Source organism: Salvelinus namaycush, chromosome 4, assembly GCF_016432855.1.
Source record: "Salvelinus namaycush isolate Seneca chromosome 4, SaNama_1.0, whole genome shotgun sequence".
Taxonomy (NCBI): Eukaryota; Metazoa; Chordata; class Actinopteri; order Salmoniformes; family Salmonidae; genus Salvelinus; species Salvelinus namaycush.
Window position 1 is genome coordinate 29,096,934 of NC_052310.1, and position 26,089 is coordinate 29,123,022.

The 26,089-nt window shown below is 40.4% G+C and overlaps 1 protein-coding gene across 1 annotated transcript in view; it reads right to left on the minus strand.

The window, feature by feature from the left end:
• Nucleotides 1-4,683: 4,683 nt before the first annotated feature.
• cpn1 (carboxypeptidase N, polypeptide 1) overlaps nucleotides 4,684-26,089 on the minus strand; it is a 155,194-nt gene continuing 133,788 nt past the window's right edge. Inside the window, exons 7-9 of the mRNA XM_038991648.1 lie at nucleotides 22,951-23,050; nucleotides 5,852-5,970; nucleotides 4,684-5,269 (exon numbers count right to left, since the gene is read on the minus strand). Coding sequence (XP_038847576.1) covers nucleotides 5,159-5,269; nucleotides 5,852-5,970; nucleotides 22,951-23,050 — 330 coding nt within the window. The 3' untranslated portion in view covers nucleotides 4,684-5,158. The remainder of the gene's footprint in view (nucleotides 5,270-5,851; nucleotides 5,971-22,950; nucleotides 23,051-26,089) is intronic.

The following is a 26,089-nucleotide window of genomic DNA, read 5'->3' on the forward strand; positions in this document are numbered from 1 at the left end:
ATGCTTAATTTAGAGTTATTTATGCAACTTTAGTTGTGATAGAAACGTTGGGCTGTTCTTCCAATGTATGAGGCGCTCACCTGCAGCTAAGAGTTAGAATATCTCCCCCTAGTGGTAGTGCTAAGTATACAAGTATATTAAAGCAAATAAATAATATTTTTGTGAACAAACTTTGATTCCAAAATATGGAAATGTTTAGAATCTATAGCAGGACATTGTTGTTGTAAGGTTAATAATATAAGCCAGATAGACCTATCACGTACATGACTATACTGTATGCCAGTCATAAGTCCCAAAGAAGGTGTTTTGTCCTGCTCCTGCATTCATCCCAGTCATCAGTGACAGAGCATTGGGCTAGGCACATATTTGACATCAATGTCTGTACAATTTCAACAGTAATAAAATGGCTATTTTATTTTATTTTTATATAACATACTATTAAGTAGAATGGAATGGGTTGCCTTGTGTTGTAGGATTTGTCGGCTTTGATACTCTTATGTAGGTGTCATAACCAGCCATAACATTTTACAATATGTCACAACACGCCTAAATATTTGTCATGACAGTGTTATAACAATGTTATGACAGATTATGTCAGCTGTTATGACATGGTTTATGACCGTGTCATAAAGTGTTACCCATATATTTTATATAGGGTATATTTTTTTCACATCTTTGATGTACACAAGTATTTTGGTGAGTTGATCCACTGTTGCAGCACCATCAATAACAGTTCAGATGCATGTTTATTCTAACACATCGTTTTTGTACCGTGCATAGAACTGCTCCGATTAAGCATTATATTTGTTATTACTTGAGTAGATGCTGAGAAAAAAAAAAAAAAATCTCAGTAAATGCATTCTGCTTTAATATTGTCAAAAGGTCTATGTCATCGTTATTGAACATATTCAGTAGGTCCCATATGAAGAGTTTAATTCCAAAATGCTATATATACATTTTATGACATTTTATGACATTTCATAGCTTTTATTGATTAAAGAACTTATGAAAGAGATTGGTGTGTTTTTCACCATCGAATCATGGCATAGGTTTGTTCAATGACAGACATGTATTTGTTTGAAATGTATCACTTGATAGTTTCATTTCAGACATTTCAATATACTTTGTATCCCTCATTTACCAAAGTGTTTCCATTATTTTGGCAGTTTCCCGCCTCACTATCAGAGGAATAAATAGTACTGCTAGATTTAACACAGTCAAATGTGAGAAATAACGACATTTTTAATAAAGAACTGTACAAATGCTACATTTGTGAGGTCAATATTTTTTTTGACTATTCTAAACAATGAATCAACACAGTAATATGAGATCTGTATGTAAAATATTTACATTTGACATTTGTCATTTAGCAGATGCTCTTATCCAGAGCGACTTACAGTGAATGCATTCATCTTAAGATAGCTAGAGGAGACAACCACATACCAGTCAAATATACAGGATATGAACATTCCATTCCAGCTAAACAATGTATATCTAGAGTTTTGTAACAAAACCCATTTTAATAAACATAACATCTATGAAATGGAAATCAGAGAACAGCAATATTTTACATACACCTGAAGGTACCCATAAGCAATCAGTTCTGATGAAAAAAGACAAATGTGAAAAATGTGTGGATATAGCGTTTTGGAACTAAACTCTTCATATATACCCTTACATATGTATGTACCTTATAACAATAAGCATTTGTGCCAAGGTTCAGTGATTGTCATTGAAGTTGGTGCCAGATGATTTGGGATTCTATGCTGGGGATGTTGGCCTGTGTCAGGATGCTGACGTTGGTCTGTCGATCCTTCCTCCTGTATCTTCCTTAAGATCTTTTGCTGCTGACACTCCAGTTTTTGAAGGTGCCCTTCTGTATGTCACCCATGTCTCACAGCCGTTGAGATGGTTGGTATTATGACAGCCTTTTACACTATGAGTTTTGTGTTGGTCCTGAGGTCATGTTTTTTTAACACATGCTTTGTCAGTTTTCCAAAGGCTGTGCTGGTGCAGCATCTCCTGTGCTGTATTTCTTCCTCAATGGTGACTTGTTGAGGAGAGATGGCTGCCGTGGTAAGCAAAGTGTTCCACATTGTCAAGTGGTTCACTACCAGTCACCTACTGTCAGATGTGATGGTTGTCCTGGGGCAGGCTGGGGGAGCACCTTTTTTTCTGTATTTTCAGGTTGAGTCCCAGACTCTTTGGTGATTGTTTTGAGCTTGTCAGGGCACCCAAGGATTTCTCAGAGCACATCTCAACTGATTGAATCAAAGGCTTTGGTCAGGTCGATCAATGCCATGTACAGTTCCTGATAGGTTTTTTTCTTCAATTAACAGACACTTTTATCCAAAGCGACTTACAGGAACAATTAGGGGTAAGTGCCTTGCTCAAGGGCTCATTGGCAGATGTTTCACCTAGTCGGCTCAGGGCTTTGAACCGGCGACCATTCCGTTACTGGCCCAACGCTCTTAGGCTAACTGTTCTTGTCTCACAGCAAAGATCATTGTGCCTCGTGAATGTTTCCCGGAGAGTGTTATCAGCATAGGATGCGATCAAGTACAGTCAGATCCAAAATTATTGGCACCCTTGATAAAGATTAGCAAAAAAGACTGTAAAATAAATAATATAAATACGGATCTACATTGTTTGCAACAACAACAAATAGAAAATTTGATTCGTTTATACTAATACAATTGCTCAGAGAAATATATTTTGCAGTCAATTAACCATTTCTTTGTGGATTTTGATATGTGCTTGGGGTTATTGTATTGCTGGAAGATCCGGAGCAGTGAAAACGCATTCTTTGGAGTGATGAATCACGCTTCACCATCTGGCAGTCCGACGGACGAATCTGAGTTTGGCGGATGCCAGGAGAATGCTACCTTCCCGAATTCATAGTGTCAACTGTAAAGTTTGGTGGAGGAATAATAGTCTGGGGCTGTTTTCACGGTTCGGGCTAGGCCCCTTATTTCCAGTTAAGGGAAATCTTGACGCTACAACATACGATGACATTCTAGATTATTCTGTGCTTCCAACTTTGTGACAACAGTTTGGTGAAGGCCCTTTCCTGTTTCAGCATGACAATGCCCCCATGCACAAAGCAAGGTGGTTTGTCGAGATCGGTGTGGAAGAACTTGACGGGCCTGCACAGAGCACTGACCTCAACCCCATCGAACACCTTTGGGATGAATTGGAAAGCCGACTGCGAGCCAGGCCTAATCGCCCAACATCAGTGCCCATCCTCACTAATGCTCTTGTGGCTGAATGGAGCAAGTCCACCCAGCAATGCACCAATATCTAGTGGAAAGCCTTCCCAGAAGAGTGGAGGCTGTTGATTGATTTTGGATTGAGATGTTCAACGAGCAGGTGTCCACGTACTTTTGATCATGTAGTGTGTCTGTGCTATCGCGGCGGTCACGCAATTGCATTCAGCCAAGAGTCGTTCACAATCTAGTCCAGTTGCGGCCCAAACTAATCCTTCTTCAAAGTTATCAATAAATAATCATATTTGTATGCCTAGCAATCACAAATGTACATTGTTTGAAGCACACTTGTATAAGTCCCAGTCACAATTGACAGCTCCAATAAGCCCCCTATGGTGAACGAGAGGCTTGAAAAATCATGATTCTTTCAAATTTTTTAGTTCATCATTTGCCTATAGGGGTCCTGCGTACTCTGGGCATTACTGAATCAAATGAAATAAAGAAGTTGAAATATTTTGACTGAACAAGTTAAAGATGCACTTTGCAGAAATCGCTATGCAATTTCCTGGTTGCTAAAATTCTAATAGTTGGCCTAATTTCAGTTTATGTTATGAAACAAGCAAGTCTAGTGTGGAGAATCATTGTACCATCTAAATTGCTGTGAAATAACTTTTCCATACCAAAAATATTGGTGGTGTAAGCTGGTGTACAAAAACGAAAGTAGAAGATGCAAAAACAAAACCTGAGAACATGAAGCAAAGAAATAGCTCTGTCTACCCCTTCTTAGACTTGCTTTGAATGAGAATGACAGATCTATAACACACATTTCTATGTGAATTTGGTCAGGTTGTCCAAAAAGTTACATATTGCAGCTTTAAAAAGTCAGTAAAAAGAGCCAAACTTCCCTTCACTAATTTCCACAGTGATTTTCACATGTTGCTTGCAAACGTATTTACAACACTGAAATTAAACATTTGTATACAAAAAAATATTGGTTGAAGCTGGTGTACAAACACGAAAGTAAAAGATGCAAAAAATAAACTTAAAACAGGAAGCAAAGAAATAGCTTCTTAGACTTGCTTTGAATGAGAATGACAAATCTATAACCAGTAGTGTAAAGTGCTTAAGTAAAAATACTTTGAAGTACTACTTAATTCGTTTTGGGGGTATCTGTACTTTACATTACTATTTGTATTTTTGCTAACTTTCTGTACTACATTCCTAAAGAAAATAATGTTTCCTAAAGAAAATTCACATTTCTATGTGAATTTGGTCGAGTCGCCCAAACAGTTACATATTGTAGCTTTAAAAAGTCAGTAAAAGGAGCTGAACTGCCCTTCACTAATTTCCACAGTGATTTTCACATGTTGCTTCCAAACTTATTACAACGATGAAATGAAACATTTGTTCACAAAAAAATATTGTCCTCACATATTAGCATTATTTTTTATATTGTAAATCATAGGAATTAGCCGACTTGAGTGTAGTATTCCTTTAATTAACTAAAGCTAGTATCACATTATAAGATATCATATTTCATAAAACCAATTATTTCAACAATTCATCTTTATTTTTATCTTTAAATAATTGTTTATCTTTATAGTATTGAAATGATGTGCTATGCTGCTATATAGATATTTTTGCACATCATATTATTGCCTCTAAAATGTATAAGACTTCAATGACTAATACATAAAGTAAAGCATTCACCACCTTTTATTGTTGATTCATTTCATGAAATTACTGGAAATCAATGTTTTTTTTTTACTCAAAATGTGAACACGAAAACTGTCCTTAAAAATCACAAAATTATAGAGCTCATACAGTACAAATCAGGAGTAAATCAGGCTTACAAAATAGGTGTATCTTTAAGTGACATTTATTACACATTGTCAATCGTTCCCTCTGCGTGGACATGTGGGTGTGTTCTTTGTTTATCTCACACCCATGTCTCATCTTGGGCCCAGGTTTAGGGGGACCTTAGCTGAGAAGAGGTTTTTCTTGCTGTGGTGGGACTGTGTCAGATTTGTGTCTTTTGGTGCCACTTTCAGGTAAAAGTGCAACTGTAATGAGTAAGAAAATAGAACATTGAGTTTGAGGGACAGACTTGCAAAACCGAATGAAATTAAAGACATCCTCCGGAACTTTGACAACTAGTAAGTTTTTTTTAAACCTCCCGCTTTGGACTGGATGTGTCAATGTGTAGTTCATACATGCATAATCTATGAGCAGAATTACTGTTTTACCTCAATTAGCCACAAAATCCCAGGTTTGAAAGTTACTCTTCACTGGAAGCTGTGCAGCGCAATTTTCCCTACATTTTCCTCCACATGGGCCAGCCCCCTAGCAATTCAAGTTCTAGCCAATGAGCTTCAGCCCCATGCCATTTGAGTGACAGCTAGCAAGATGCCCACACAGCAAAGTCAGACAGAGAGATCAATGACGTGGTGCACATATCTGCAAATATGTGATGTAGTACGCAATTTTTGGTGACCATTTTTGACTTGTGAGTTATACTTTCAGATCTACTGGCTAAAAAGTGTACAAAAGTACAGGAGGAACTCTTTAAACAAAAATTGTTTTAAGGCTGATATCATGCCTAACATTTGAATAAACTCTCATTCTCCTCTCACACACAGTCTCACCTGTATAGCCTCAGCAGGTCCCACTGTCACCGTAATGGTAGAGGGCAAGTATCCTGATGCTGATGCTGTCACAGTGTAGGTGCCTGGTAACAGCAATCTGAAGTAGTCTCCATCCACACCTCAAAGACAACATACAAGTAACATAGGTTCAGTGTACACTCCTGAAAAATACAACAGCTTGTGGCTGCCATGACAGCCTGAGCTAAGGGTATGGCCACATTGAGATTTTTTGTACAAAAATTGTGGATGAAACCAATGATTTTTCAATGGCAATCATCTGTTGCCAGAATGACAACGGAGATGATTGTCCGACAATGTCTGCAACTCATCTGCAAAAATTGAGATGAGCTGAACTTTTGACAGACAATGATATACATCATATACTGTACACGATTTCATCGGTGTTCATGAATCTCAGTATGGCAATTAAAAATAATTAGGTCCTACTTGAATTTGTCCTCAAAAGATGTGGTTATTATGGAGAATGCCCTGTTAGAACAAAAGTAGTGTAGAAACTGCAGGTTTACTCAAAATCTTTACTCCATATTCGGGTGTTAGCTCGCGTTCGCTCACGAAAGCCTGGGGAAGTTCATAATGGAAAAATATGAAAGGAGCGCATATTGACAGCGGCTCTTAGCGAGTGGTTGTGCGTGGAAACTATTTTTAAAAAACAGCCACCCTGTCCATCCCTCGTCCTCCGCAAATTATCATTCTAGAGTAAGCAAATTGACTGTGCTAGGATAGCCAGAATGCTTCTTATTTATTTTTACATTTGGAAATTGTTTTTAATTTGATATAATTTGGTTGTTATGACACTAAAACGGCACACTCTAAAAAATTTGGCGTTAAAAACATGCCAAGTTGGGATATTTGGTAACCCAGCGCTAGATAAATATTGGACAGAACACACGCTGGGTTAGTTTGACCTAGCCAGTTGGGTTGTGTGAATAACCCAACATTTTGGGTTGTTGGGATTACACAAACATTGGTTAATATAACCATCATTTGTTTTTTTCCACTTTCATGCTGGGTTAGCCAAGCAGCAGGCTCTTTTTGAATATAATCCTTAGATTTTTTTCAGGAGGCAAAAAAAATATGGGGACTGGAAATTATGCAGACAATTACATTGATAGAAGCCACAATCTATCTGAAATATTAAAATTGATCTACCCCCTCCAAAAAAACAAGAGTCAAGAGTTTTTTCTTTATTTTTTTACTATTTTCTACATTGTAGAATAATATTGAAGACATCAAAAACTATGTAGTAACCAAAAAAGTGTTAAACAAATGAAAATATATTTTATATTCTTCAAAGTAGCCACCCTTTGCCTTGATGACAGCTTTGCACACTCTTGGCATTCTCTCAACCAGCTTTAGCTGGAATGAGTTCCCACATATGCTGAGCACTTGTTGGCTGCTTTTCCGTCACTCTGTGGTTCAACTCATCCAAAACCGCCTCAATTGGGCTGAGGTTGGGTGATTATGGAGGCCAGGTCATCTGATGCAGCACTCTCCTTGGTCAAATAGCTCTTACACAGACTGGAGGTGTGTTTTGGGTCATTGTCCTGTTGAAAAACAAATGATAGTCCCACTTAGCGCAAACCAGATGGGATTGTGTATCAGATGGGACTGTGTATCGCTGCAGAATGATGTGGTAGCCATGCTGGTTAAGTGTGCATTGACTTCTAAATATATCACCTACAGCGTCACCAGCTAAGCACCCCCACACCATCACACTTCCTCTATGCTTCACGGTGGGAACCACACATGTGGAGATCATCTGTTCACCTACTCTGCGTCTCACAAAGACACGGCGGTTGGAACCAAAAATCTCAAATTAGGACTCATCAGACCAAAGGACAGATTTCCACCGGTCTAATGTCCATTGCTCATGTTTCTTGGCCCAAGCAAGTCTCTTATTATTATTATTGGTGTAGTGGTTTCTTTGCAGCAATTCGACCATGACGGACTGATTCACAGTCCGGACAGCTGATTTTGAGATCTGTCTTTTACTTGAACTCTGTGAAGCATTTATTTGTCCCGCAATTTCTGAGACTGGTAACTCTAATGACCTTAACCTCTGCAGTAGAGGTAACTCTGGGTCTTCCTTTCCTGTGGCGGTCCTCATGAGAGCCAGTTTCATCATAGCGCTTGATGGTTTTTGCAAATGCACTTGAAGAAGTACTTTGAAGTTTCCGGATTGACTGACCTTCGTGTCTTAAAGTAACGATGGACTGTCGTTTCTCTTTGCCTATTTTAGCTGTATTTGCCATAATATGCACTTGGTATTTTACCAAATAGGGCTATATTCTGTATACTATCCCTACACAACTGATTGGCTCAAACGCATTAAGGAAAGAAATTCCACAAATTACCTTTTAACAAGGCACACCTGTTAACTGAAATGCATTCCAGGTGACTACCTCATGAAGCTAGTTGAGAGAATGCTAAGAGTGTGGAAAGCTGTCATCAAGGCAAAGGGTGGCTACTTTGAAGAATGTAAAATATATTTTATTTGTTTATTAACACTTTTTTGGTTACTACTTAATTCCATATGTGTTATTTCATAGTATTGAGGTCTTCATTATTAAACTACTATATATATACACAGTACCAGTCAACATTTTGGACACACCTACTCATTTCAGGGTTTTTGTATATTTTTTATATTTTCTACATAGTAGGACATCTATAAGCCTCATGAAGCTTCTAAACTATCAGTGTTCAACAATAACATGTGATAACTATACAGCAGAACAGATGAACAGGAATGACGTTTACTCTCACAGGTGGCCAGAAATAACTACCTGCAAGCCACGCCCCCATTCTTCAAATCTGACCCGCTGGATCATATCTCAATAACCCAGCATCAATAACTCAGCATCAATAACCCAACCTGGCTCTTTTTAAATAAAACATCCCAACTAAGTGACCCAATGCTTGCACGTGAGTAGCAGTTATTGGCTGTTACGTTTCGAATTTCTGCCTTTGTTTGAAGGTGCTTATTTTGTTATGGCTTTTGGGGGCAGTATTTCGACATCTGGATGAGAAGCGTGCCCAAAGTAAACTGCCTGTTACTCAGGTCCAGAATCTAGGATTTGCATATAATTGATAGATTTGGATAGAAAACACTCTAAAGCTTCCAAAATTGTTAAAATAATGTATGTGAGTATAACAGAACTGATATGGCAGGTGAAAACCTGAAGAAAATCCATCCAGGAAGTGGGATATTTTTGATGTGTGTAGTTTTCAATTGAATGCCTAAACAGTATGTGTTGGGTTAGGACCCAGCTTGCAGTTCCTATGGCTTCCACTAGATGTCAACAGTCTTTAGACATTGTTTCAGGCTTGTTTTCTGAAAAATTTGGAAAAATTAGACAATTTTCTAAGTGGACTGTAGAATGAACCAGAGCTAGTTTGCGCGCATAGTTTGCGCGCCCTTCGATCTTTTTCCTTTCTATTGAATACGCTATTGTCCGGTTGAAATATTATCGATTATTTAGACAGGATGAGGATTCATTCTAAACATCGTTTGACATGTTTCAACGAACTTTACCAGTACTATTAGGATGTATTCATCTGCATGTTGTGACCGCCATTGAGCCAGTGGATTAATGAACAAAACGTGCCAAGAAAACGGAGTTATTGGGAAATAAAGAGGGACTTTATCAAACAAAACAAACATTTATTGTGTAACAGGGACTCTTGTGACTGCAACCATATGAAGATCATCAAAGGTAAGTGATTCATTTTATCGCTATCTCTGACTTTCATGACTCCTCTACTTGGCTTGAAAATGTTTGTATGCTTTTGTATGCGGGGAGCTGTTCTCAGATAATCGCATGGTATGCTTTCGCCGTAAAGCCTTTTTGAAATCTGACACAGCGGCTGGATTAATTAACAAGAAGTTTATCTTTAAGCCGATGTATAACACTTGTATCTTTTATGAATGTTTATTATGAGTATTTCTGTATTTTGAATTTGGTGCTCTGCAATTTCACCGGCTGTTTTGGAGGTGGGCCGCTAGCGGAACGCCTGCACCAGAGAGGTTATTCCAGTTGTTGGGAGTGGCAAATGCATTTTCTTTTTCATTTGCATGAATATATGCACATAACATAAATGGGATCATCATCAAACTGTGGGATGTGACAACTAATGGGGAATTTTGTTCCGGTACGCTGATCTTTTGTCTCTGATCATTTGGACAAATCACGGTTTTGCTGGTGGTCGCATCTTTGGAAATTCGGAAGTGGAGGGGACATTTGGCCTATATACTTTCCCGAAACTTGCAGAGGCAGATCCTCGTTCTAGTATATTTTCTCACACAACTTCCCCAGAACGTAATCGAGCATCTGACACAAATACGAGATTTTAATTCAGGGTTTTCAAATTTAACACCTCACCTACGTGTGTGTGTGTGTTAGTTATTTATTTACCACAGTGCAGAACCTTGCATACACTCTTAGAACAAAAATATAAATGCAATATATAACAATTTCAACTATTTTACTTAGTTACAGTTCATATAAGGAAGTCAGTCAATTGAAATTAATTAATTAGGCCCTAATCTATGGATTTCACGAGACTGGGAATACAGATATGCATCTGTTGGTCACATATACCTTACAAAAAAGGTAGGGGTAGGGGTGTGGATTGGCAAACCAGTCAGTATCTGGTTTGACCACCATTTGCCTCGTGCAGTGCGACACATCTCCTTCTCATAGAGTTGATCAGGCTGTTGATTGTGGCCTGTGGAATGTTGTCCCACTCCTCTTCAATGGCTTTGCGAAGTCACTGGATATTGGTGGGAACTGAAACACGCTGTCTTAAACGTCGATCCAGAGCATCGCAAACATGTTCAATCGGTGACATGTCTGGTGTTTGTATGCAGGCCATGGAAGAACAGGGACATCTTCAGCTTCCAGGAATTGTGTACAGATCCTTGCGACATGGGGCCATTAATTATTATGCTGAAACATGAGGTGATGAATGGCACGACAAGGGGTCTCAGGATCTCGTCATGATATCTCTATGCATTCAAATTGCCATAAAAAAAATGCAATCGTGTTCATTGTCCATAGCTTATGCCTGCCCATACCATAACCCCACTGCCACCATGGGGCACTCTGTTCACAGAGTTGATATCAGCAAACCATAAACACTGTCTGCCATCTGCCTGGTACAGTTGAAACCGGGATTCATCCGTGAAGAGCACAGTTCTCCAGCGTGCCTGTAGGCATCGAAGGAGAGCGTCTGCCCACTGAAGTTGGTTACGACACCGAACTACAGTCAGGTCAAGACCATGGTGAGGACGACAAGCACGCAGATGAGCTACCCTGAGACGGTTTCTGAAGGTTTTTGCAGAAATTCTTCGGTTGTACAAACCCACAGTTTCATCAGCTGTCCAGGTGGCTGGTGTCAGATGACCCTGCAGGTGAAGAAGCCGGATGTGGATTTCCTGGGCTGGCGTGGTTACACGTGGTCTGCGGATGTGAGGCTGATTGGACGTATTGCCACATTCTCTAAAACGACATTGGAGACGGCTTATGGTAGAGAAATTAACATTCAATTCTCTGACAACAGCTCCGATGAACATTCCTGCAGTCAGCATGCCAATTGCATGCTGCCTCAAAATCTGTGGCAATGTGTTGTGTGACAAAACTGCACATTTTAGAGTGGCCTTTTATTGTCCCCAGCACAAGGTTCACCTGTGTAAGTATCATGCTGTTTAATCAGCTTCTTGATATGCCACACCTGTCAGGTGGATGGAATACCTTGGCAAATGAGAAATGCTCACAAACAGTGATGTAAACAATTTGTGCACAACATTTTAGGGAGATAAGCTTTTTGTGCATATGGAAAACTTATGGGATCATTTATTTCACCTCATGAAACATGGGACCAACACTTTACGTGTTGCATTTCTATTTTTGTTCAGTATAGTTTCACATACAAACGCTATATGTCTGGATTCAGAATCAAATAGGCTTCCCCAAAATAACATGGTCGCTGGATTAAAATGTTTATTTTCATTGGTGATTTTGTGCATCAGGTAGACAGATTTCAGATGTTTCATTAGTACGTAAATCGTTCTTCTTACACAGCATTTAACTTCACTAGGGTAGGTGGCATTGGGAATTTTGGATGAAAAGCGTGCCCAAATTAAACGGCCTGCTACTCACCCATAAAAGCTAGAATATGCATATAATTTTTTGTATATAATTTGTATATTTGGATAGAAAACACTCTGACGTTTCTAAAACTGTGTGAATGATGTCTGTGAGTATAACAGAACTCATATGGCAGGCAAAAACCTGAGAAAAAATCCAACCAGGAAGTGGGAAATCTGAGGTTTGTAGTTTTTCAACTCTTGACCTATCAAATACACAGTGTCTATGGGGTCATATTGCACTTCCTAAGGCTTCCACTAGATGTCAACAGTCTTTAGAACCTTGTTTGAGGCTTCTACTGTGAGGTGGGGGTGAATGAGAGGGGAATGAGTCAGAGGTCTGCCAAAGAGCCATGAGCTGGCCATGCGCGTTCACGTGATAGTTAGCTTGCGTTGCATTGCAATTCTAAAGACAAAGGAATTCTCCGGTTGGAACATTATTGAAGATTTATGTTAAAAACATCCTAAAGATTGATTCTATACATCGTTTGACATGTTTCTACGGACTGTAACGGAACTTTTTGACTTTTCGTCTGCACCTAGTGATCGTGCCTCATGAATTTTGATTACTGGGCTAAACGCGCAAACAAAAAGGAGGTATTTGGACATAAATGATGGACATTATCGAACAAAACAAAAATGTATTGTCGAACTATGATTCCTGGGAGTGCATTCTGATGAAGATCATCAAAGGTAAGTGAATATTTATAATGCTATTTCTGTCTTCTGTTGACTCCACAACATGGCGGATATCTGTTTGGGTTGTTTTGGACTCTGAGCGCTGTACTCAGATTATTGCATGGTGTGCTTTTTCCGTAAAGTTTTTTTGAAATCTGACACAGCGGTTGCAATAAGGACAAGTGGATCTAAGATTCCATGCATAACAGTTGTATCTTTTAGCAATGTTTATTATGAGTATTTCTGTAAATTGTTGTGGCTCTCTGCAAAATCACCGGATGTTTTGGAACTACTGAACATATCGCGCCAATGTAAACTCTGATATTTGGATATAAATATGAACTTTACCAAACAAAACATACATGTATTGTGTAACATGAAGTCCTGTGAGTGTCATCTGATGAAGATCATCAAAGGTTAGTGATTCATTTTATCTCTATTTCTGCTTTTCGTGACTCCTCTCTTTGGCTGGAAAAATGGCTGTGTTTTTCTGTGACTTGGCTCTGACCTAACATAATCGTTTGGTGTGCTTTCGTCGTAAAGCCTTTTTGAAATCGGACACTGTGGCTGGATTTACAACAAGTGTATCTTTAAAATGGTGTAAAATACTTGTATGTTTGAGGAATTTTAATTATGGGATTTCTGTTGTTTTGAATTTGGCGCCCTGCAGTTTCACTGGCTGTTGACGAGGTGGGACACTACCGTACCACATACCCTAGTGAGGTTAACAATTTTAATCAAATTATTATATTTATCTGACTATTCACAATGATTTTATTAATGTGTGCATATTCAGTGCCAACCGTGTTCCTATTGGTTAGTCACTGGGATTGCCTCGTAACCCGCCACACTACACGATAAAGGCAAAACAAATTCTGACACTGCCAGAACTTTTTCGGAGCAAAAACATTGGACAATAATTTATGACCTAAGAATTTTACAGGATTTGAAAATGTCATCTAGGATGGCAAAATCGTGGAATACGACAGCTAAAATCATACAGTCTGCAAAGGCCTTACAGTTGAAGTCGGAAGTTTACATACACCTTAGCCAAATACATTTAAACTCAGTTTTTCACAATTCCTGACATTTAATCCTAGTAAAAATGCCCTGTTTTAGGTCAGTTAGGATTACCACTTTATTATAAGAATGTGAAATGTCAGAATAATAGTAGAGAGAATGATTTATTTCAGCTTTGAATACACTCAATTAGTATTTGGTAGCATTGCCTTTAAATTGTTTAACTTGGGTCAAACGTTTCATGTAGCCTTCCACAAGCTTCCCACAATAAGTTGGGTGAATTTTGGCCCATTCCTCCTGACAGAGCTGGTGTAACGGAGTCAGGTTTGTAGGCCTCGTTGCTCGCACACACTTTTTCAGTTCTGCCCACAAATTTTCTATAGGATTGAGATCAGGGCTTTGTGATGGCCATTCCAATACCTTGACTTTGTTGTCCTTAAGCCATTTTGCCACAACTTTGGAAGTATGTTTGGGGTCATTGTCCATTTTGAAGACACGTTTGCGACCAAGCTTTAACTTCCTGACTGATGCCTTGAGATGTGGCTTCAATATGTCCACATAATTTTCCTGCCTCATGGTGCCATTTATTTTGTGAAGTGCACCAGTCCCTCCTGCAGGAAAACACCCCGACAACATGATGCTGCCACCCCCGTGTTTCACGGTTGGGATGGTGTTTTTCGGCTCGCAAGCCTCCCCCTTTTTCCTCCAAACATAATGATGGTCATTATTGCCAAACAGTTCTATTTATGTTTCATCAGTCCATAGGACATTTCTCCAAAAAGTACGATCTTTGTCCCCATTTGCAGTTACAAACCGTAGTCTGGATTTTTTATGGCGGTTTTGGAGCAGTGGCTTCTTCCTTACTGAGCGGCCTTTCAGGTTATGTCGATATAGGACTCGTTTTACTGTGGATATAGATACTTTTTTACCTGTTTCCTCCAGCATCTTCACAAGGTCTTTTGCTGTTGTTCTGGGATTGATTTGCACTTTTCACACCAAAGTACGTTCGTCTCTAGGAGACAGAATGCGTCTCCTTCCTGAGCGTTATGACAGCTGCGTGGTCCCATGGTGTTTATACTTGCGTACTATTTTTGTACAGATGAACGTGGTACCTTCAGGCATTTGGAAATTGCTCCGAAGGATGAACCAAACTTGTGGAGGTCTACTAGGGGCCTAAACAGCTACCCTGGGGAATTCCTGCGTCCACCTGGATTATGTTTGAGAGGTTTCCATTAAAGAACACCCTCTGTATTCTGTTAGACAAGTAACTCTTTATCCACATTATAGCAGGGGATGTAAAGCCATAACACATACGTTTTTCCAGCAGCAGACTATGATCGAGAATGTCAAAAGCTGCACTGAAGTCTAATAAGACAGCCCCCACAATTTTATCATCAATTTCTCTCAGCCTATCAACAGTCATGTGTGTAAGTGCTGCGCTTGTTGAGTGTCCTTCCCTAAATGTGTGCTGAAAGTCTGTTGTCAATTTGTTTACTGTGAAATAGCATTGTATCTGGTCAAACACAATTTTTTCCAGAAGCTTACTAAGGGTTGGAAACAGGCTGATTGATTGGCTATTTGAGCCAGTAAGGGGTGCTTTACTATTCTTGGGTAGAGGAATGACTTTAGCTTCCCTCAAGGCCTGAGGGCACACACTTTCTAGTAGGCCTAAATTGAAGATGTGGCAAATAGGAGTGGCAATATCGTCCACTATTATCCTCAGTATTTTTCCCAACAAGATTGTCAGACCCTGGTGGCTTGTCATTGTTGATAGACAACAATAATTTTTTCACCTCTTCCACATTGACTTTACGGAATTTAAAAGTACAATTCTTGTCTTTCATAATTTGGTCAGATATACTTGGATATGTAGTGTTTGTTGCTGGCATGTCATCCCTAAGTTTGTTTATCTTGCCAATAAAAAAGTAATTGAAGTAGTTGGCAATATCAGTAGGTTTAGTGATAAATCAGCCATCTGATTCAATGAATGATGCAGTCGAGTTGGCATTTTCCCCCAAAATTTCATTTAAGGTGCTCCAAAGCTTTTTACTGTCATCCTTTATATCATTTATCTTTGTTTCATAGTATAGTTATTTTTTTTTTAGCTTAGTCACAAGCTTTCTTAATTTGCAGTACGTTTGCCAATCAGTTGGGCTGCCAGACTTACTTGCCATACTGTTTACCTCATCCTTCTCAACCAGACAATTTTTTAATTCCTCATCAATCCACAGGGATTTAACAGTTTTTACAGTCATTTTCTTCATGAGTGCATGCTTATTAGTGACTGGAATAAGCAATTTCATAAATGTGTCAAGTGCAGCGTCTGGTTGCACCTCATTATTCACCACAGACCAGTGGGGATGGTGTCGCGGGGTGATGAGACATAGCATTTTCCTTCATGGCCAAAAAGCTCAACTTTAGTCTTATCTGACCAGAGTACCTTCTTCCATATGTTTGGGGAGTCTCCAACATGCCTTTTTGCTTATTTATTTCTTTAAGCAATGGCTTTTTTTCTGGCCACTCTTCCGTAAAGCCCAGCTCTGTGGAGTGTACGGCTTAAAGTGGACCTATGGACAGATACTCCAATCTCCGCTGTGGAGCTTTGCAGCTCCTTCAGGGTTATCTTTGGTCTCTTTGTTGCCTCTCTGATTAATGCCTTCCTTGCCTGGTCCATGAGTTTTGGTGGGCGGCCCTCTCTTGTCAGGTTTGTTGTGGTGCCATATTCTTTCATTTTTTTATAATGGATTTAATGGTGCTCCGTGGGTGGTGCTCCATGGGTTATAACCCAACCCTGATCTCACATAGCGTTTTTCTTGATGGCCAAAAAGCTCAACTTTCGTCTCATCTGACCAGAGTACCTTCTTCCGTTGGTCTTCATGGTGCCGCTTGCTTGGTGGTGCCCCTTGCTTAGTGGTGTTGCAGACTCTGGGGCCTTTCAGAACAGGTGTATATATACACTGAGATCATGTGACAGATCATTTGACACTTAGATTGCACACAGGTGGAATTTATTTAACCAATTATGTGACTTCTGAAGGTAACTGGTTGCACCATATCTTATTTAGGGGTTTCATAGCAAAGGGGGTGAATACATATGCACGCAACCACTTTTCCGTTTTTGAATTTTTAAAACAAGTTATTTTTTTCATTTCACTTCACCAATTTGGACTATTTTGTCTATGTCCATTACATGAAATCCAAATAAAAATCTGTTGAAATTACGGCTTGTAATGTAACAAAATAGGAAAAACTCCAAGGAGGATAAATACTTTTGCAAGGCACTGTAGGAAACATTTTTAATACTTGTAACATTCATCTCTATGCTGATGACACAGTTTTGTATTCCTGTGCCACCTCAGTGCAGCAGTCCATTTGTGAACTTCTGAATGACTTTGATTCAATTCAGAAATCATTTACAGATCTTATTCAAATAAAATCAAATGTAATTTGTCACATGCGCCGAATACAACAGGTGTACAGTGAAATGCTTACTTACAAGCCCTTAAAGATATACTTCTCCTTAATGCAACCACTGTGTCAGATTTCAAAAAATGCTTTACGGAAAAAGCACACCATGCAGTAATCTGAGTACAGCGCTGAGGCACCAAAACAAGCCATACAGATACCCGCCATGTTGTGGAGTCAACAGAAGTCAGAAATAGCATTATAAATATTCACTTACCTTTTTATGATCTTGATCGGAATGCACTCCCAGGAATCCCAGTTCCACAATATATGTTTGTTTTGTTCGATAAAGTCCATAATTTATGTCCAAATACCTCCTTTTTGTTTGCGCGTTTAGTTCACAAATCCAAATTCAAGAGGCGCAGGCACTTAGTCCAGACGAAAAGTAAAAAAAGTTATATTACAGTTCGTAGAAACATGTCAAACGATGTATAGAATCAATCTTTAGGATGTTTTTAACATCAATCTTCAATAATGTTTCAACCGGACAATTCCTTTGTCTTTAGAAATGAAAAGGAACAGAGCTCACTCTCACGGGCGCGCGCCTGACTTAGCTCATGGCATTCTGCCAGACCCCTGACTCAAACAGCTCTTATTCGCTCCCCCTTCACAGTAGAAGCCTGAAGGTTCTAAAGACTGTTGACATCTAGTGGAAGCCTTAGGAAGTGCAATCGGACCAAATTTTACACTGTATATTGGATAGGCAAAGACTTGAAAACCTACAAACCTCAGATTTCCCACTTCTGCTGTCATGGTGAAAAAACATATTGATTCAATGATTGTAAAGTTGGGGAGAGTTCTTTCTGTGATAAGGAACCTCAACCTCAGTTTTATCTTATTTTGATTATTGCCCAGTCATATGGTCAGATACTGCAAAGAAGGACCGAGAAAAACTTCAGCGGGCCCAGAACAGAGCGGCATGTCTTGCTCTTCACTGTAATTGGAGGGCTAATATCAATACTATGCATGCCAGTCTCTCTTGGCTAAGAGTTCAGGAGAGACTGACTGTATCGCTTATTGTTTTTATAAGAAACAATGTGTTGAAAATTCTAAATTGTTTGCAAAGTCAACACAGCACTAACACACACACTTACCCAACCAGACATGTCACCAGTAATAATTATAATAATTCAATATTAAACAGATTTTGGCAGTAGGCAGATTTTACAATAGTCATGTAATGGTAACTAACCCACTTTTGTACATCGCGCAGTTCCGTACAATTGACCTTATTTAGCGCCCAAAAAACGTAATACTTCCAGGTAAACTGTAATATGAACACCATTGTAAAGCCCAATTTCTCACCTTTCCAACAAAATCAAAGACGAGACCGCCACGCTGCCCGTCTCTGCATGATTTTAGTAGGTAATGGAGCTTCGCCAGGTCTTTTTAAAAAGGCTACTGAGTGATAGTAGCGAAGGCTACTTAGTGATAGTGAAAGGGGGAGATATGTTGTGAAGAGAAACTGCTTTTTCACCCGATTTGTCCAACTTATCAACTCTAAAATGTAAATAAAACACTATAAAGAGTTTATATAATATCTCATTGCATACCTGTTTGAAGGTTTGTGTCGAATTTGATGAGGCGTTTAGGGCTGCGCTAAAGTTAGCTTCGCAAGTAAACTGCGGCTGTCGCGACTTTTGAGATTCATGATGGCTCGCAATAATGACGCAAAAAATGTACCATGATTGAATTAACCACTGTATTGATGAACTCACATGTAATTCACTTAAACTCACCATTTGATTATGTCTTGATAAATAAATAAATACAGTTAAATAAACAATATTAACATAAAAAAGAAATAACTAACAACAGTTGTAACACCAACTCACCACTGTCCTCTCTCTCCAATGACATATGCAATACTATTATGTTGGATTACATGGAAATGTTATTCACATTTGTGAGTCCATTTCCTTGGAACTATGTTAATAAATCATGTTGTATGAACACACACAATTTTTTTTTTATTTTTTTTTTTGACAGGAAATGTCTGGAAAGGGAAAGGCCCAACAAGAGCCCAAGAAAAGGCGCCACTACACTCCCGAACAGCTACAGGCTGCTGTCAAGGAGGTGAAGGCAGGGAGGAGCCTGAGGGAGATGGCTCGTGAGTTCGGTACCTCACACCACTCCCCAGGACTACAAAAAATATATATATGCCAATGCCCCTCACCAAAACCAATCACCTCAGATGAGGAGGCCCAGCTGCTATCCTATATCCTGTGGATGGCCAAACATGCCTTCCCTCTCAGCAGGACAGTCATAAAGCTACTTGCTCTCGAGATCCTCAAGGAGAGTGGACACACCACCACCGTCAACTTAGAGTGGGGTCTTAGTGACAACTGGTGGTCGAGATTCATGGCTCGCCACCCTGAACTATCCAGCAGGATCACAGGCACCTTGGAACGGGCCAGGGTGCATGGGGCAACTCATGAGGCAATCGAGATCTTCTTCAATATCTACGAGCCTATCTTCAATAAGTACGGGTTGGAAATAAATCCTTACCTCATCTTTAACTGTGATGAGACGGAGTTCGGGGAGAAGCCCAAGTCCAGGGAGCGGGTGCTGGTGTAGAAGGGCAGAAAGCATATTTATCAGCAACAGAACACCACCAGGGAGCACATCACTGTGCATGCTTGTGTGAGTGCAGCGGGTGAGAAGATCCCCCCATTTATCATCTTCCCCCACTGCCTCCCGAGTACTGCCTACTCCCTGGAGGGTCCCAAGGATGCCCTTTATGGAGTTTCCCCCAAGGGCTATAAGGATAGTGAGCTCTTTATGAAGTGGCTGGCCTTCTTTGTGAAGCATGCCCCTGCTGAGAGGCCCCTTCTCCTCATAATGGATCAGCAGGAGACGCATACATCCAGGGACGTGGTCAGGTTCTACCGGTAGAACATGGTGGAGGTGGTGTTACTGCCATCACACACCACCCATGTGATGCAGCCACTGGACATCAGTGTCTTTGGCCCCCTGAAGTCGGTTTTCACCACCAACGCGGCACGCTTGGGCCTGGTGCGGGGGGATGTTGTCATTGGCAAGAAACACTTTTCTGTCATGCTGCACCAGGCCTACCCCAAGGCGGAGAGAGCAGTGAAAACATCAAGGGTGAGTTCAGGAAGGCCAGGATTTTCCCCCTGAACCGGAAGGCCTATGACCACACCCAGATGGTGAGGATCGCAGTGGCCCCCACAGCACCAACCACCGCGACCCCCACCTCCGCCCCCACAGCAGCGACCCTGGCGGCTCCTACAGCAGTGAACACTGCAATTCCAGCAGCATCAACCCCATCCCCTGTGTGCTGTCCCACCTGCAAGCAGGTCACCCCAATCAACCACCTGGTGGCTGCAGGCGTTGTCTCAGCGAGACTGGCAAACGTCCTGATGCCTCCTATCTTGGCAAACAAGTTTATTCAGCAGCAGCCGACCATGAAGCGCAGACTTCCCCTGCCAGCTCGGGTCATCACCGCTAACGACTTCCTTGAAATGCTCATCAAGCAGGACCAGGAGAAGGACAAGGAGGATGCAAATCAGAGGAGGCAGGAGGACCTGCACAGGAAGAGGGAGGATCTGCAGAGGAGGAAGCTAGAGTTGCAAAGGAAGAGAGAAGAGAACAAGAAACGCATGGCTGAGGTGCAGGTAGCAGACCTCGCTGGGGGGCACTGTGCCATCTGCCGCAACATCGAGCCACCGATTGGTGAGGATGACATTAACAAGTGGGTGCAGTGTGAGTTCTGCCTGCTCTGGTTCCATCTCCAGTGCCTGGATTTGGAGGTGGTGCCAGAGGATGACTGGTACTGTCCCAAGTTCAGACTCAACAAGGAGCTGTAGAAAGAAGAGCCCCCCTGACCCCCCACACTGTCATCAACGGAACATTTAGTAAATCTTTTTGTAAATCTTTTTTTTTGTACAACCAATATGTTTTTATTCACCTCTATGCTTTTTTTCCCCAATCAGTTGTTTTATTCCTATCAGTTATTCCAATAGATTTATTGCAATCAGTTGTTTTATTACAATCAGTTATTCCAATAGATTCATTCCAATCAGTTGTTTTATTACAATCAGTTTTTTTGGGAGGCATTGGATCAGCGTTCTCGTCGCGCCTCCTGTCAGTACCTGTTTACAGGGAAGCAAATGGTCCCAAAACATTTCATAGTTCATAACTATAGCAGTTTGGTGACATGATGTAAAGGGTCACCGAACTGGCTGTGCACGTTGGTCTTTTAGGGAGGCCCCGTTCATTTTCTTCACTTGAACAGAAAAAGAGGCATGCAGGAATGCCGCATCTCATTTTGAATTAGAGCATGTCATGTGAAAATGAGTTTAATAGATAGCACACGTGAGAATTTAGGACATGCGCTATTGCACACATGAGATTTCACACTTAAGTTATTGAACACACAGCACTCATGAATAGGTTGGCACAGCAAAGGTATTTCAAAACATTAACACAGCAAAGGTGAGTGAAAAAAAACGAAAGCTCTGTCAGCAGGTTTGCTTGTGTAAATGCAGATCAGAGGTTGGCACAGTTGTATTCTTTTTAAGATTCTGCACATCACAGTCTTATGCAATTCATTATTGATTGATTCATTGTTTGTGTTATTGATGACCACATTGCAATTAGCACCCTACTCATGAAATATTCGTTTAATATTAGCCATGCGAGAGAAGGGCTACCCCTGGTGGAAGGAGGCTGTACGGCACAAAATAAGTAGTGACACGTCACAATGTAACATACCGCGTCAGAGGGGTCCGTTTTTTCATCTTTTCCCGAAAACTATTTGTGCATTACCATGTCAATTAACGCTGAATCGAAACTTAGTTCACACCCCGGATTTTGATGAATGTATGCTTCTCAGAAGTAGTTTTCACATGTCCGAACTCAGAATCAAATATGCTTCCCAAAAATACCATGGTCGCAGTGGGATAACGTTTATTTTTATTAGTGCCATAAGTTAGCCTGATTTCAGATGTGTTCATGTAAACAAGATTATTAGGGAAATCCTTCTTCTTGCAGAGCCTGTAAATGTTTTAATCAAACTGTGATATTCACAATAATCGCATTATTGTGTGCATGTAACCATACTCATTGAGACTCAGTTTGAAGGACCTACATGTAACATTATAGCCATAAATTCGATTTCTTCATGGTGTTTTGAAGGACACTGCTGCGAAATGCCAAAAAATGGCTTACTACTGCTTCTTACCTTATCATAATATTATCAGTTACAAGGAAGAAGATTTGTATTGCTGACGTTTTTGCTATTGTTGTCTACCTTCTGAATGAGAACCAATCCTAATTCAGGAAGTTGTACACACAACAACAGACGGGCCATATATTTGCTAAATGCTTATTTGCTTTGAAAAAACCCGAATTAGCAGTGTTGCGCAGCATTGTTTTGAATTTCTATTCCTTTGCAACTAGTGGTATGTATCTGAAATGTGATGCTAGTAAATGTTACATGCTACATATAGAATACATAATTGAAACACTACAATCTCATGAAACACAAAGGCTATTTAAAATAAACATAAAGAATAAACACCCAGTTCAAAAGATTATTGACCCCAATTTATTCAAAGTGTCTTGTTGTATTCTATTGTTAAATTATGGAAATTATATATGTAGTTGACTAAGATCTGTGCAGACGTACCTACTAGTAAGCCTAAAAACGTTGGTATTGCTCAGGGTTTTTAGCTGGTTGTACGTGTTTTTGTGAGAAAAACATGTCTCCACTGATGTAAAATGGTTTCTCTGCCCCTCTTACCAGTGGTCACATCGTGGTTGATACCAGCTACTGAAATCTCTGCGTTGCCGATTGGGTTGTTGTTGTTATCATACACCATTCCTTTGATCCCATGATGCACCTGGAGAGGGCGCAAGGACAGTTTACTGAACCCCCCCAATAGTGCAAGAAAACAAACCTTTGCTTTTATAATACTACACCTTAGAGCTGGGCGATATGGACTAGAAGTCATATCATAATACAAAATGTTTTACCATTTTGCTCGATAACGATAAATACAACGACATACAGTGCATTCGAAAAGTATTCAGACCCCTTACCTTTTTCCACATTTTGTAACGTTACATCCTTATTCTAAAAAGGATTAAATATAATTAAAAAAAATCCTCATCAATCTACACAATACCCAATAATTACAATTTTTTTGCAAATGTATTAAACATAAAAAACAGAAATACCTTATTTACGTAAGTATTCAGATCCTTTGCTATGAGAATCGAAATTGAGCTCAGGTGCATCCTGTTTCCATTGATCATCCTTGAGATGTTTCTACAACTTGATTGGAGTCCAGCTGTGGTAAATTCAATTGATTGGACATGATTTGGAACGGCACACACCTGTCTATATGAGGTCCCACAGTTGACAATGCATGTCAGAGAGAAAACCAAGCCATGAGGTGGAAGGAATTGCCCATAGAGCTCCGAGACAGGATTGTGTTGAGGCACAGATCTGGGGAAAGGTACAAAAAAATGTCTGCAGCATTGAAGGTCCCTAGGACACAGTGGCCTCCATCATTCTTAAATGGAAGTAGTTTGGAACCACCAAGACTCTTCCTAGAGCTGGCCTCCTGGCCAAACCGAGCAATCGGGGGAGATGGGCCTTGGTCAGGGTGGTGACCAAGAACCTGATGGTCACTCTGATAGAGCTCCATAGTTCCTCTGTGGCGATGGGCGAACCTTCCAGAAGGACAACCATCTCTGCAGCACTCCACCAATCAGGCCTTTATGGTAGAGTGGCCAGACGGAAGCCACTCCTCAGTAAAAGGCACATGACAGCCCGCTTGGAGTTTGCTAAAAGGCACCTAAAGGACTCTCAGACCATGAGAAACAAGATTCTCTGGTCTGATGTAACCAAGATTGAACTCTTTGGCCTGAAAGCCAAGTGTCATGTCTGGAGGAAACCTGTCACCATTTCTACGGTGAAGCATGGTGGTGGCAGCATTGTGCTGTGGGGATGTTTTTCAGCGTCAGGGACTGGGAGACTAGTCAGGATTGAGGGAAAGATGAGTACATAGAGTTCCTTGATGAAAACCTGCTCCAGAGCGCTCAGGACCTAAGACTGGGGCGAAGGTTTACCTTCCATCAGGACAAAGACCCTAAGCACACAGCCAAGACAACGCAGGAGTGGCTTCGGGACAAATATCTGAATGTCCTTGAGTGGCCCAGCCAGAGCCCGGACTTGAACCCGATCGACCAGCTCTGGAGAGACCTGAAAATAGCTGTGCAGCTACGCTCCCCACCCAACCTGACAGAGCTTGAGAGGATCTGCAGAGAAGAATGGAAGAAACGTCCCAAATACAGGTGTGCCAAGCTTGTAGCGTCATACCCAAGAAGACTCGAGGCTGTAATTGCTGCCAAAGGTGCTTCAACGAAGTACTGAGTAAAGGGTCTGAATACTTATGAAATGTGATATTTCAGTTTTTTGTTTTTATAACTTTACAAAAACTTGTTTTTGCTTTGTCATTATTGGGTATTGTGTGTAGATTGATGAGGGGGAAAAACATATTTAATCAATTTTAGAATAAGCTGCAACGTAACAAAATGTGTAAAAAGTCAAAGGGGTCTGAATACTTTCTGAATGCACTGTATATATTTCTTGATGCACAGTTACTTTCCATTAGCGTCAGACATCTAGACATTTTTTTTCCAGCGCTAAGGAAACAGATGGTATGATTCAAGAAAAAAGTTGTCTATTTCATCTAACACAGGGCTGCCCAACCCTTTTCCTGGAGATCTACCGTCCTGTGGGTTTTCAGTCCAACCCTAATTTAACACACCTGATTCTACTAATTAGCTGCTCAACAGGACCTAAACTAGCTGAATCAGATATGCTAAATTAGGGTTGGACTGAAAACTTACAGGACAGTAGATCTCCAGGAAGAGGGTTGGGCAGCCATGATCTAACATATCCATGGAATGCATGATTGATATTTTGATGTGCAACCTGTTAAAATGGGATCCAGAATTATCAGATTTATTTTGGGCTCTTTACAGATGAATTTGCCTAAAATGTTTTGTGCAAATTGGCCTAGGCCTATACTACTTAATTCACCACCTGAGTAAGTGGGAACTCAAAACATTTAACTAGAGAGCTAACTCTAAATATGATCTTGTTGCTAGATAGCCATGTAATTGGTAAATGTTATCAATAAATGTAATGTCCAACCAAGACCTTCCAGCGCTAGGCATAGGCTTCTTGATGTATTCACTGCAAATGGGACCATTTGCTCTGTGGGCGCAACAAAACCATACTACATAGCCTACTCCAATTGTGAATGGTTTTGCTCAATATTGAGGGTTGAGAAATAAATGATATACCCACAGAAAGCTGATACTCTCCACTCTTTAACAATAACATCAGTAGTTGCTTTAAAACAGTTTTTCCAGCAATTGCATTTTGAAATGAGCAACGATCATTTGCTTGTGCTTATGCCTCCCGAGTGGCGCAGCGGTCTAAGACACTGCATCACAGTGCTAGAGGCATCACAACAGACCCGGGTCTGATCCTGGGCTGTATCACATCCGGTCGTGATCGGGTTAGGGGAGTGCTTGGTCAGGGTAGGCCGTCATTGTAAATAAGAATTTGTTCTGACTTGCCAAGTTAAATACATGTAAACATATTTAAAAAAAAAAAAATACAAATCTGAATGCATCTCTCCCTCTGTTCTCACAGAGACAGGAAGTGAGAGTGGCTCGGTCACACAGCAGCCAGCAGCGAAACAGCGACAGGAAGATACTTTCACAGCAGGAATCAATATAATGCACATTACTGTTGACCAAATAATAGTTTTTCAAAAAACAAATCTGTAGGAACGTTGTTTAGCATAATCACTGAAAATTACTGACCTAACCTAAATCTACTGATACTGTGCTACAGTAAG